This window comes from Jaculus jaculus, chromosome 1 (assembly GCF_020740685.1).
Source record: "Jaculus jaculus isolate mJacJac1 chromosome 1, mJacJac1.mat.Y.cur, whole genome shotgun sequence".
In the NCBI taxonomy this organism is placed as follows: domain Eukaryota; kingdom Metazoa; phylum Chordata; class Mammalia; order Rodentia; family Dipodidae; genus Jaculus; species Jaculus jaculus.
This window is the reverse complement of record NC_059102.1, coordinates 228,553,381-228,565,636: the sequence shown is the minus strand read 5'-3', so window position 1 is coordinate 228,565,636 and position 12,256 is coordinate 228,553,381. Positions and strand designations below refer to the sequence as shown.

Here is a 12,256-nt window from a genome sequence, read left to right as displayed (position 1 = left end):
AATTTTTGTTGTTGTTGATGTTGCAGTCCGGTTTGCATTGCTGGTAGAAATCACCCAAGCAAGAACAGCTTCTGGGGAAAAAAAAAAAAAAAGAGGTTTCTTTTGGCTTACAAGCTCGAGGGGAAGCTCCACAATGGCAGGGGGAAAGAGTGGCATGAGCAGAGGGTGGACATCACCCCCTGGCCAACATAAGGTAGACCATAGCAACAGGAGAGTGTGCCAAATACTGGCATGGGGAAACTGGCTATAACACCCATAAGCCCACCCCCAACAATACACTCCCTCCAGGAGGCGTTAATTCCCAAATCTCCATCAGCTGGGAACCTAGCATTCACAACACCTAAGTTTATGGGGGCCACCTGAATCAAACCACCACAATTGACAACTTCCATAATTATAGACAATAAACCATGGTAACCCTCCTCCCACTTTCCCCTTTGCAGCTCCACTCTCCATCATATCCCTTCCCCCACTCAATCAGTCCCTCTTGTATTTTGGTGTCATCATCTTATGATGGTTTTATAGGCAAGCACATTGACCGCTGAGCCATCTCTCCAGCCCTTATATGATAGTTTTATGTAGGTAGTGTCAGGCACTGTGAGGTCATGGATATCCAGGCCACTGTGTGTCTGGAAGAGCGCATTGTAAGCAGTCCTACCCTTCCTTTGACTCCTACATTCTTTCTGCCACAATGGACCCTGAGTCTTGGAAGGTGTGATAGAGATGTTTCAGTGCTGAGTACTGCTCTGTCACTTCTTCTCAGCACCAAGGTGCCTTCTGAGTCATCCCAAGATCACCATGTTATTAGTACTTTTGAGGTAGGTTCTCACTTTCGCCCCAGGCTGAACTGAAACTCACTCTGTAATCCCAGGCTGGCCCCAAACTTATGTTGATCCTCCTACCTTTGCCTCCTAAGTGTTGGGACTACAGGCGTGTGCCACCACGCCTGGCTATCCTTTTGTGTAAGACTTCTTTTATTGGCCTAGTGTCTCCAAGGTTCATCTGGTTCATCCAGGTTGAGCCTTATCAGAGATGCATTGCTTTTTATGGTGATGTGACATCCCATTTCATAATGCATGTTTGCTCAACTATTGGCTTTCTAATGGACACTTGGGGTGTTTCTGTGTATAATTATTATCCTTTATAGACAGGTAATGATAACTTTATTAGTGCTGGTAAACAGGTGGAAACCCAAGTGAGAAAGCTCAGAGTTCCTCTTTCCACTCTGGTTCTGCCCCTTCTTCTTTTCTTCTTCTCCTCCTCTTCCTCTTCCTCCGCCTCCTCCTCCTTCTTCTTTTTCCCAAGGTAGAGTCTCACTCTAGCTCAGGCTGACCTTGAATTAACTATGTAGTCTCAAGGTGGCCTCAAACTCATGGCAATCCTCCTACCTCTGCCTCCCGAGTGCTGGTATCAAAGGCGTGCACCACCACGCCCAGCTTCTTTTCTTTTTTAAAAAAGCAATACTGGGGCTGGAAAAATAGCTTAGCAGTTAAGGTACTTGTCTGTGAAACATAAGGACCCAGGTTTGATTCCCCAGTACCTACATAAGCCACATGTACTAGGTGGAACATGTGTCTAGAGTTCCTTTGCAGTGACTCGAGGCCCTGGAGCACCCATTCTCTCTCTCCCTCTTTCTCTCTCTCTCTTTTTCAAATAAATATTTTTTTAAAAGAAAAGTAAAAATATTTTCCCTCTTTTTTTGGGTTTTTTCAAGGTAGGGTCTCACTCTGAAGAAAAAATATTTTTATTGATAACTTCTAAACTTACAGACAATAACCTATGATATTTCTCTCCTCTCCCCCATTTCCCCTTAACAACTCCACTCTTCGTTAGTCTCTTCTATTTTGATGTCATCATCTTTAGAAAAATATTTAAAAAGTTATTCATAAGCAGGGAGAGATAGAGTGAGAAAGAGAGAGAATGGGCACACCATGGCCTCCTGCCACTGCAAAGGAACTCCAGATGCATGGGTCACCTTGTGCATCTGGCTTTACATGGGTACTGGGGATTCGAACCTGGGCTGTCTGGCTTACAAACAAGCATGTTAACCACTAAGCCATCTTTCTAGCCCCTGCCCCTTATTTTCTGTCCTTTTATTTCATTATTTGGAGATGGGGGGGGGTGTCACTATAGCCCATGCTGGACTCAAATTTGCTCCGAAGCCCAGGCCAGCCTAATTTTTCTGACTCCACCTCCCAAGTTCCCAAATGCTGGCATTACAGGTGTATGACACCACACCTGGCTTCAATTTGCTATTTGTTAGTTATTTATTTGTAAGCAGAGGCAGAGAGGAGACAGAGAGAAGGGGCACACAAAGGCCTTCAGCTGCTGCAAATGAACTCCAGATGCATATGCAGTACGCATCTGGCTTTATGTGGGTACTGGGGAATCAAATCTGGGTTGTTAGGCTTTGCAGGTAAGCGTCTTAACCACTGAGTCATGCTTCCAGCCCTTTTTACAAAAGACTTAAAATTTTATTCATTTGAGAGAGAAAGAGAAAGAGAGAGAGAGAGAGAGAGAGGAGAGAATGGGGTGGCAATGGCCTCCAGTTTCCTTTTATTTATCTCAAGGGCTGGAATATTGCTCAGTGGTAGGCATGTATAAGATCCTGGGTTCACGCTTAAGTATTAAAAATAAAATATCCATAGAAAAAAAGGTCCTCCTATTGATGAAGACACCATACACTGCCAACACAGAACACAGAGAGACCCAGCTGGAACCTGGAAGAGAGCCAGTTCCCAGACAGCCCGTCTAGTGCTGAAAAGCGCTACATGAGCTAATGGGGGAAAGTGGCCAACAATGGTGTGAGCAAGCCGGCATCTAAGCTACTCAGAAGCAACCAGCCTGACAAGAAGCACACACCAGTGCAATGGTGGCCCTCTGATTGGTTTAGAGATCCACTCAATGGAACTGGGAACTATGTCTAAATCTTAATGGAGACAAAGATTATGCTCTCCAATGTCAAGTTCCCACTAGTCTGGCTAAAACACGGGCCACATCCATCAAAATCTCCCTGAATTAATAAGACTTATCCTATTTAACTTACACTAACTTCACTCTCTGTTGAAGAAGCTGTTTGTCTTTTTTTAGAAGGTAGTGAGACCCGAGGAGATAAACCACCCCTTGCATTTCAGCCAAGGCCCAGGTGAAACCACAGAGGAATTGGGAGATGGACAAGAGTGCTGCTTCCATGGTGAGCCTGACAATCAGCACCAGGGTGAAGAAGACAGATGCTGAAGATACTCAACACCTACCAAAGCAGAAATTCAAAGGCTCCTAAGAGCTTATTACTGAAGTAGACTTAATTAAAACACACCCACCAAGGCTCAGGGAATTATGCAGAAGGGGGGTGGCGGAAAAACTGTAAGACCCACTGGTTGGGACATCCTACCCAGAGACATTGTCTCCCCCTCAATAACTGACTGATGCTCCTACAACACATAACCCTCAGCTCCATGGGAATACCAGCAACTCCACTGAGGAGGGTCCCAGCGGAATGGGGGAGGGGGGAAGGGAAAAGATGGTCCTGAACACATGATGTATCCATACAAAATATGGTCTTCTTTCTTTTTCTTGTTTTTTAAATTTTCCCCGAGGTAGGGTCTCACTCTAGACTAGGCTGACCTGGAATTCACTGTGGAGTCTCAGGGTGGCCTCGATCTCTTACCGATCCTCCTACCTCTGCCTCCCAAGTGCTGGGACTAAAGGCATGTGCCACCATGCCCACCAAAGTATGTTCTTTTTTTTTAGTTAATTAATTAATTTATTTGGGACTGACAGTGAGAAAAAGAGGCAGAGGGAGAGAGAGAGGGAGGGAGAGAGAGAAAGGAGAGAAAATAGGCACGCCAGAGCCTCCAGGCACTGCAAATTAACTCCAGACATATGCGCCCCCTTGTGCTTTGGCTAATGTGGGTCCTGGGGAATTGAGCCTCGAACCGGGATCCTTAGGCTTCACAGCAAGCACTTAACCACTAAGCCATCTCTCCAGTCCTAAAATATGTTCTTAATAAAAAGAAAAAAGAAAAAGGAAAAGAAGGTGACATAGCTCAATTTCATGACTGCCTAGCATGCAGGAAATCCTGGTTCCATCCCCATCCCCACATAAACCAAGCATGATGGTTCATAGCTAAAATGGAGGAGCCAGGAGGATCAGAAGTTCAAGGTCATCTTCAGTTACATAGTGAGTTTAAAGCCAATAAATAAATAGGAAAGAAAGGAGAAGAAGAGGGGGGGAACAAAGAGGTGCCCATTCTAGACTAGGCTGCGGCCTAGACATGTTATGTGAGAGGTGCAGCTGATTTGCCAGGGCTGTGGGCCAGACAGGCTCCCCCTGGCCCTGTGTACCACCTCTTTGGACCTGGAAAGCAGAAAGTAGGGAAGTTCTGATGCCAAAGGTGGCCTCATTTTGTGAATTTTGCTTATCCTAGATGACACAGGTGTGCCCTGGTCCTAGGTAACCATGAAGTCTAGAAGATGTTTCAGGGCACGTTCCCTTCCAGGGAAGAGCTCTATGTGTTGCTCTGCTGTGTGAGGAGACTTGATGGCTTTTCCCACTGGTAACATTGTATTTTAGGGACGGATCTTACTGAGGCACAGAGTGCTGGCTTGATGCTCTTCAGCTGCAACACAGAACTATGCCATGGGATACATTCGTTTCTTTGAACAGCTCCCATAGGGGAAGTCAGTGAACAGCTAGGTTTGTGTTTTGCTACTTTAACACTCACTGGACACATACTGCCGAGTTCCTTTACAAGAGTGCAGAGTAGGCTGGGAAGATGGCTCAGGGCTTAAAGGTGCTTGCTTGAAAAGCCTGAAAGCCCAGGTTTGATTCCTCAGTACCCACATAAAGCCAGACACACAAAGAGGTGCATGCATCTGGAGCTTGTTTGCAGTGGTAAGAGGCCCTGACATGCACCCTTTCTTCCCCCCTCTCTTCTTGCAAATAAGTGAAAATAGGATTGTAGACATGGCTTAGCGGAGAGGGAGAGAGAGAGAGAGAGAGAGAGAGAGAGAGAGAGAGAGAGGGGGAGAGAGAAGGGAGGGAGGAAGAATGGATACATCAGGGCCTCTAGCCACAGCAAATGATCTCCAGATGCATGCACTACCTTGTGCATATGCTTTACATGGGTAGTAGGGAATCAAACCTGGGTCCTTTGGCTTTGCAGGCAAGTGTCCTAACCGCTAAGCCATTTCTCTAACCCAAATATAAATTTTTAGTTTTTCAAGGTAGGGTTTCGCTTTAGCTCAGGCTGGCCTCAAACTCATAACAATCCTCTTACCTCTGCTTCCCAAGTGCTGTGACTAAAGTCGTGTATCACCACACCCTGCAACAACACACACACACTTATTTATTTATTTTTGGTTTTTCGAGGCAGGGTCTCACTCTAGCTCAGGCTGAACTGGAATTCACTATGTAGTCTCAGGGTGGCCTCATAGCGATCCCCCTACTTCTGCCTTCCGAGTGCTGGGATTAAAGGCAAGCACCACCACACCCAACAAAAATATTTTATTTTTTATTTATTTTTATTTACTTATTTGACCGAGAGACAGGGGGGGGGGGGAGGATGAATGGGCATGCCAGGGCCTCCAGCCACTGCAAAGGAACTTCAGACACATGCACCTCCCTTGTGCATCTGGCTAACATGGGTCCTGGGAAATCAAACCTGGGTCCTTTGGCTTTGCAGGCAAACACCTTAACCGCTAAGCCATCCCTCCAGCCCCCGAAATTTTTTTTTTTTTTTAAGATTGCAGAGTGGGGCTGGAGAGATGGTGTAGCGCTAAAGCACTTGCCTGTGAAGCCTAAGGACCCGGGTTTGAGGCTCGATTCCCCAGGACCCACATTAGCCAGATGCACAAGGGGGCGCACGCATCTGGAGTTCGTGTGCAGTGGCTGGAGACCCTGGCGCACCCATTCATTCTCTCTCTCTCTCTCTTTCTGTCTGTCGCTCTCAAATAAATAAATAAAAATGATTTAAATTTTTTTTTAAAAAAAAAAGACTGCAGAGTGGAGTTCTGATACTTCCCCATCTCTGCAGCACTACTTCTGAGCCAAATCAGAGTGGAGAGAAAGCTAATCAGCACAGGAATGTCTACAGAAGGTCTGTATTTCCCGCTGATTAGGAGGGTTAAAGGGCCCTACTGGTGCCTTCAGGCATTGGTGTCTTGAGGCTCAGTGGTGGCCAGTCTACCCTGGTTCTGCAGTCTTTGCGTCATCCGCACTCATTCTGTACTGCATCTGAACGTGCCCAGCTGAACGATCATAGGTCCTTTCCCTCTTCCTGCCCACCTAAGGTGCCCACAGACAAGGGCAAACTGAAGTGGCCTGGGTGAGGTACCAGGCTATCTCAGACTCAGAAGAGGCCTCCTCAGTCACCAACAGGTCAGCAGGTGCTCTGGCTATACTCACTACATCTACAGTACACAGATCAAGGCCAAGCAGCACAGGGGGCAGATGTGGCTGTAATCCGTTCCCAAGCCCCAGGACAGACCGCAGTGGGGACCCAGCTGTCCTGCTGATGGTACCAGCCCATGGTTCTCCATCACAACCACCAAGGCCTGGCCAGCGTTGCCCCAAGTCCCGCTGGTGGGAGCTCGGAGCCCCTTGAGGTCCATAGGGGGCGCTGCGCCCCCGTGGCTCGGGGAGCAAAGCGAAAGTCGCTCTGGCCACGCGGGGCGCAATTGCGCGTGGGTGCAGCCGGGGGGGGGGTGTGAGTTGGGGAGGGAAACGTGGCCCCTAGGAGCCTTTATATGTCGCCGAGCTCCGGCCCCCCAGGAAGAAGCGCCCTGTCCGTGGCGCGCGCTCACCCAGAGGCCGCGTTCAGTTCCCTGTAGCGGAGGGTGTGCGGGGCGAGCGCGGACAGGGGTCTCGGGCGCCCGGGGCGCCAGCGGGGCCTGGAGGGCGGGCGGGCGTGCGCGCCGGCCGCGCGGGGCGGTGAGGGGTGCTTGGGCGCGCCCGGCCGTCGGGGGAAGCGCGGAGGCGGGCACGCCGGGGAGGGCGGGGGCCGAGCTTATAAAGGCCCGCGGGCGGGCGCAGGGAGGGAGCCGCCGCGCCGCCGTCCGGCCCTGCTCGGCCTCCACCAGCCGCGCTGCGCTGACACCCGGGCGCGTGCGGGCTCCGGCCGTCGGTAGCCGAGGAAGCGGCGGGCCCTGACCCAAGGAAGCGGCCGCTGCGCGCGCGTGTGCCCTCCGGTCCGCGGGAGGTCCCGGCCGCGGCGCGTGGCACGTGCGGGGAGCCGCCCCGCGCGCCATGGAGAGCCGGCCCCCGGGCCCCCGCGCCTCCCCTTAGCCCGCGGTGGTGCAACCCCCCCACCCCCGGTGGGCCCCGGGCGGCTGGGTATGGAGCGGCACGTGCTGGGCGCCGGGCTCTACTGGCTGCTGCTGCCCAGCACGCTCCTGGCCGGTGAGTGGGGGGCATGGGCGGGAAAGCCGCGTCTCGGTGCCCCTGCGCTGGGCGCGCGGGCGGGCGCGGAGACTCCCCGGGACGCGCGCCCCCCGGTGCCCGCATTCCAGAAGCATGAGCGCGCCGGGCAGCTCCGCTCTGCGCGGGGTGGAAGCGCGGCGGGCGGCGGCGAGGCTTCGGGTCCCGGAGCGCCCGAGACTGCGCGCCGTGGTCTCCGCGCGGGCTGTGGAAGAGAGGCCCTGGCTGGGGGCGGGTGACGCCGGAGGAAAAAACTGCCACGGTGAGGGGAGCACGGGTCTCTTTTCCTCTTTCGCGTTAAAAAAAAAAAAAAGGAAAAAGAAAGAAAAGAAAAAGTAAAACTTGCATCATGACTTCCTGGCCAATCTGGGAGAAGGCGGCTTCCTGCCTGGAGCTTTTCAAGTTGAAGTTTCCGAGCAGAACTAATGTCCCAGTCCTGGGCGCAGCCCCTGGCGCTGCATGGCCCAGCTCCCCGGCATTCACTCAGTTCCTTGCTTTGGAAAAGGCTTCTGTCTTCCTCGTGCCCTAGTTGGCTCCCTTCCAGAAGTGCTGGGGCAGAGGGTGCCCCACAATGCCTTGTGCGGGTGTCAGAGCTGGGGATCCCCAATCCTGACATCTGTGTCCCCTGCTTCTGTGGAAGCGCCCCACACTCGGTGTTTTTGGTGCTGTCTCTGGTCACCTCTGTACCCCTGCCACCCTCGGCGTCACCCAAGGCAAGGTGCCCAGAAGCTTACCCCCATTTTACATCCCCTCCAACAGTCAACTCTCCTCCACGTATGACCTTCTTCACGGCCTAATTAACTTAGCCCACAGAGATGGAGCGGTTTGCGTTATGAAAGTCTTGCTTGCTGTGTGGAAATCCATCAGTCTGAGAGGGGAGGGGGTTGTGTCTGATCACACCCAGAGTCTTTCAAAGTCCTTCGTGGGTACAGGCTCCTGGGGGTCTTGGGGATTCAGCGCAGCCATCCTGTGAACCCCTAGACGGGCTGAATTTTGATTTGTACCACCAAAATGTGGTGAGAGACCTGGGGAAAATTTTTTCAAAGCACGAATCAATGAACACCATTGAGCTTGGAAAGGAGGGGCCTAGGGACACTTCTCAGCGCAGCCTAAGTGCACAGGGAGCCTGGATTTTGCTCAGAAGGACCAGGGTCCACAGCCCACACTCCTGGCGTGTTTTCCTCGCTGGCTCGCGGACAAGCCAGACAGTTAAAAACAACTTGAAAGGGCTTAGAGGATGCAGAGGCTGAGTTTAGAAGACAGGTAATTTTCTTAAAGGGGCAGTCCCAGGTCCCTCAGGATACCCGAGGCTACTCAGCCTTCAAATGCCTGGGGACGAGAAGCCCAGGGATTAGGAGTAGGTGATTGATGCCTAGTTGGTGAGAGAGGGAGGGCTTCTTCCTGGAGAGGCTCCCTCTCTCAGACAGTGACTTGCCCTTGAGCAAAGTTGGCAGTTTTCTCTGACAGACCAGATGGTAAATATTTTCACATCACGAAATATTCTTCTGATACTTTTTCCAGCCATTTACAAACCGTACTTAGCCTGTGGGCAGTACCAGTACAGACAGGGAGGTCAGGCCTAGTGGCTGCCAGCTTGTGACCTCTGAGGATCAGTCAGGGTCCTGAGGCCCCCCTCTCTGATTTCCCAGCTGCCCCGCGTGGGTGGTAGAGGAAACTTCCTACCCAACTCTGGTTGGGTTGTGGAGGAGATTGTGCCTGCTCAGGGGGGTTCCCACCAGCCTTGTGTTAGTCACCTGGGGCGCTTTCAAAAGCATATTAGTGACTAATATGCTCTGGGCTCTTCTTAGGCCCAAACTGCCCCCCAATAAAGTCTGTTCATGAGAACATACCGATGCCCAGGCAATGCCCTGCCCTGACTCCGAGCCTGGGTGTGAGGCTGGGCCTTCGGCGGTTTTCCTTACGGTGGGGGAGGTGGACACAAAGCCAGCCAAGAGCCCTGCCTGGTGACACCTGAGACTCTGGTGGCTGGCATGCCACCACGGGGTGTGGGCAGTTCCTGAGGGACCGTTTGCTGCCTGCTGGAGGTAGAATGTTCACTCTGTTCTCTTGTGAGGGCTCCCTTACCCTCCACCCTCCAAGGAGGGTTCTGTGTTTTGGAAACAAGGCTTTCAGAAGTTAGTCACTGTGTGCTCATAGTGCTGGCTCTGGCCTCTATGAGAGTTTGAGTCATCCTAGGGTGCCCGGGCTCCCCCCATCCCCCAGGCCACTCCCCAGACAGGATGACTACCTGAAAAGCCAGGCGGGACACTGCTTCTATCCCCAAGGGAATAGTGACCTGTCTCACTTGCTGACCTGGAACCCTGGGGGATCAAGACCCAGGCATGAGGATTTCAGAGATGTCCAGTCAGGACTTTTTGTGTTTAGGATAGAAAGACCCACACTTTGTGATTCTGAGCCTCCCAGGGACAACCAGGAACCTAAACACTAAGCAGGTGCCAGGTGGTAAGAAAGTGTAGTTCGTGCCGGGCGTGGTGGCACACACCTTTAATCCCAACACTCCTGAGGCTGAGGTAGGATTGCTGAAAATTTGAGGCCATCCTGAGACTACATAGTGAATTCCAGGTCAGCCTGAGCTAGAGGGAGATCCTACCTCAAAAAAACAAAAAAGCAAAAACCAAACCAGTGCAACTCACTTGTTCAATGAGAATGACATGGGGAATGACCCTTGTGGCAGGGTTCTGTAGCCTGTCCTTTCCTTTCAGAGTGCAACGGTCACTGCACTGCCAGGTCTGTGACGTACACCCACACATGCACATCCACAGCAGGGTGGCCCCTGGCCTGGACTGATTGACTCTCAGAAGTGTCACTGTCTAAGTGTGGGCCTGTCCTCTCCAGAACATTTTCACTGTCACTGTTCACCCTGTGTGACCCGCCAGTGAGAAGGGGTCTCTGGCTCTGGCTTGACCTGTCTGACAGAGCAAGGACTGGGTGGCAGTCGGATGGGCATCTCAGGAGCAGGGAGAGCAGTGGAGATGCATCCTCTGTCACCACCCATGCTTCTGGGACATTGCCAGAACGTGGTAGCCTCAGAGTGGGTGAGGTCCCACTTCCCTCTGCAGCTCTAGGGGTTCTCTGCTGGCAGAGGGGAGGGCCACTGTTTCCACACTGGGCCTGAGGAGGATTGAGTAAGCAACACAGGAAACCAGTGACTAGAGGAAGGGCCAGGGACCACCTGGGAGCTGAGGGTGCTCTGCCCATCCCTGAGTATTGGCAGGAGGGTCCTGCAGAGGAAGTGACCTTACTGGAGATGGGCAGAAGTGCTGCCCCTGACCTTGGTCAATGTCTGTGCCTTAGTCCTATTACAATAAATTTGCTCTCTGTCACTGTTAGAGGTGAGGAAGGCTCCGCATGGAGGCCCCTTGTTAGCCACCTTGCCTCCCCGTCCTTCACAATCCCCTTGCAGAACAGTGGTCTTCTCTGTTACCCGTTTTCGAGATGCATAATTAGACATTCACTTCTTCATGCATTTTTTTTTCTTTTCACAATTTTTATTAACATTTTCCATTATTATAAAAAATATCCCATGGTAATACCCTTCCTCCCCCCCCCCCACTTTTACCTTTGAAATTCCATTCTCCATCATATTACCTCCCCATCTCAATCATTGTACTTACATATATACAATACCAACCTATTAAGTACCCTCCTCCCTTCCTTTCTCTTCCCTTTATATCTCCTTTTTAAGTTACTGGCCTCTCCTACTAAGTATTTTCCTTCTCACGCAGAAGCCCAATCATCTGTACTTAGGATCCACATATGAGAGAGAACATGTGGCACTTGGCTTTCTGGGCCTGGGTTACCTCAAACGTATTTTTTAATATATATATATTTTATTTTATTGATTTGACAGAGAAAGTTAGGGGGCGAGAATGGGCATGCCAGGGCCTCCAGCCATTGCAAACAAACTTCAGACTCATGTGCCCCCTTGTGCTTCTGGCTTACATGGGTCCTGGGGAATTGAACTCGGGTCCTTGGGCTTTGTGGGCAAACGCCTTAACCGCTAAGCCATCCCTCCAGCCCCATGTGTATTTTTGTTCTTGAGTTCAACCTTCTATACCTGTCCTCTTGACCTTTGACACCCTTCCCCTTGGAATACAGCTGTTTCAGGTTAGGGTTCTGAGATGCAGGGCATTAACTCAAGTTCACTGGTGGGAGAAGGGGCCGCCTGGGTGGTTTTTTTTTTTTTCCCCCTTCCTTGGGCTAGTGAGTCCTTACCTCCTGCTGACAGCCGACCTGGTACCTGTGGGAGGACCTAGGTGGAAGGACAAAGGGAGGCAGCTGGGCAATTGCTGTGGGCAGAGGCTTTGCTGGAGGGATTTGTGGGTAAAGGGTGGCTGACAGCTGCTCTGGACTTGCCTGACCCTTACCCTTTTTCTGGATCTTCTTTCTTCCCCTGTAAATGAAACTATAAAAGCTTTAGGCTGCTTCCAGGCCTCTGATCTCTGGTCTCTGGGCTGTGGATCTCACGCCCAGGCCGGGGAGCCGGTGGATATGACCAGTCAGCCCTCCCTGGGGAATGGACAGTGCTGAGGTCCTGGGGGCCGGGCGCCTCCGAGCGGTTTTCCATGTGTGCCACTCGGGGCCAGACGCTAGTGGTCTGCAGCCAGGTCAGGCCTCCGGGGAGCTCAGTGCAAGGGGGCCAACGTCCTTCAGCACAAAGGACACTTCTCAGGAAGGAGAGGCACTGGGTGCCGGTCTGGGTGGCAGCTGTCCTCACATTCCACACAGAATGTGTCTCCCAGGGAGTCTGCAGTTCCGCACCCTGCATATGACTGCCTGCTGCTCGCTCAAATGGGCGTCTTCCTAAGTGCTCCAAAG

The 12,256-nt window shown here is 51.8% G+C and overlaps 1 protein-coding gene across 3 annotated transcripts in view; it reads left to right on the top strand.

Annotated features, from left to right (window-relative positions):
* The first annotated feature begins 7,257 nt into the window (after positions 1 to 7,257).
* Piezo1 (piezo type mechanosensitive ion channel component 1) overlaps positions 7,258 to 12,256 on the top strand; it is a 70,101-nt gene continuing 65,102 nt past the window's right edge. For all 3 annotated transcript variants that reach the window (XM_045161864.1, XM_045161860.1, XM_045161853.1), the window contains exon 1: positions 7,258 to 7,399. In XM_045161864.1, the coding sequence (XP_045017799.1) occupies positions 7,336 to 7,399 (64 nt within the window). In that variant the 5' untranslated portion in view covers positions 7,258 to 7,335. The remainder of the gene's footprint in view (positions 7,400 to 12,256) is intronic.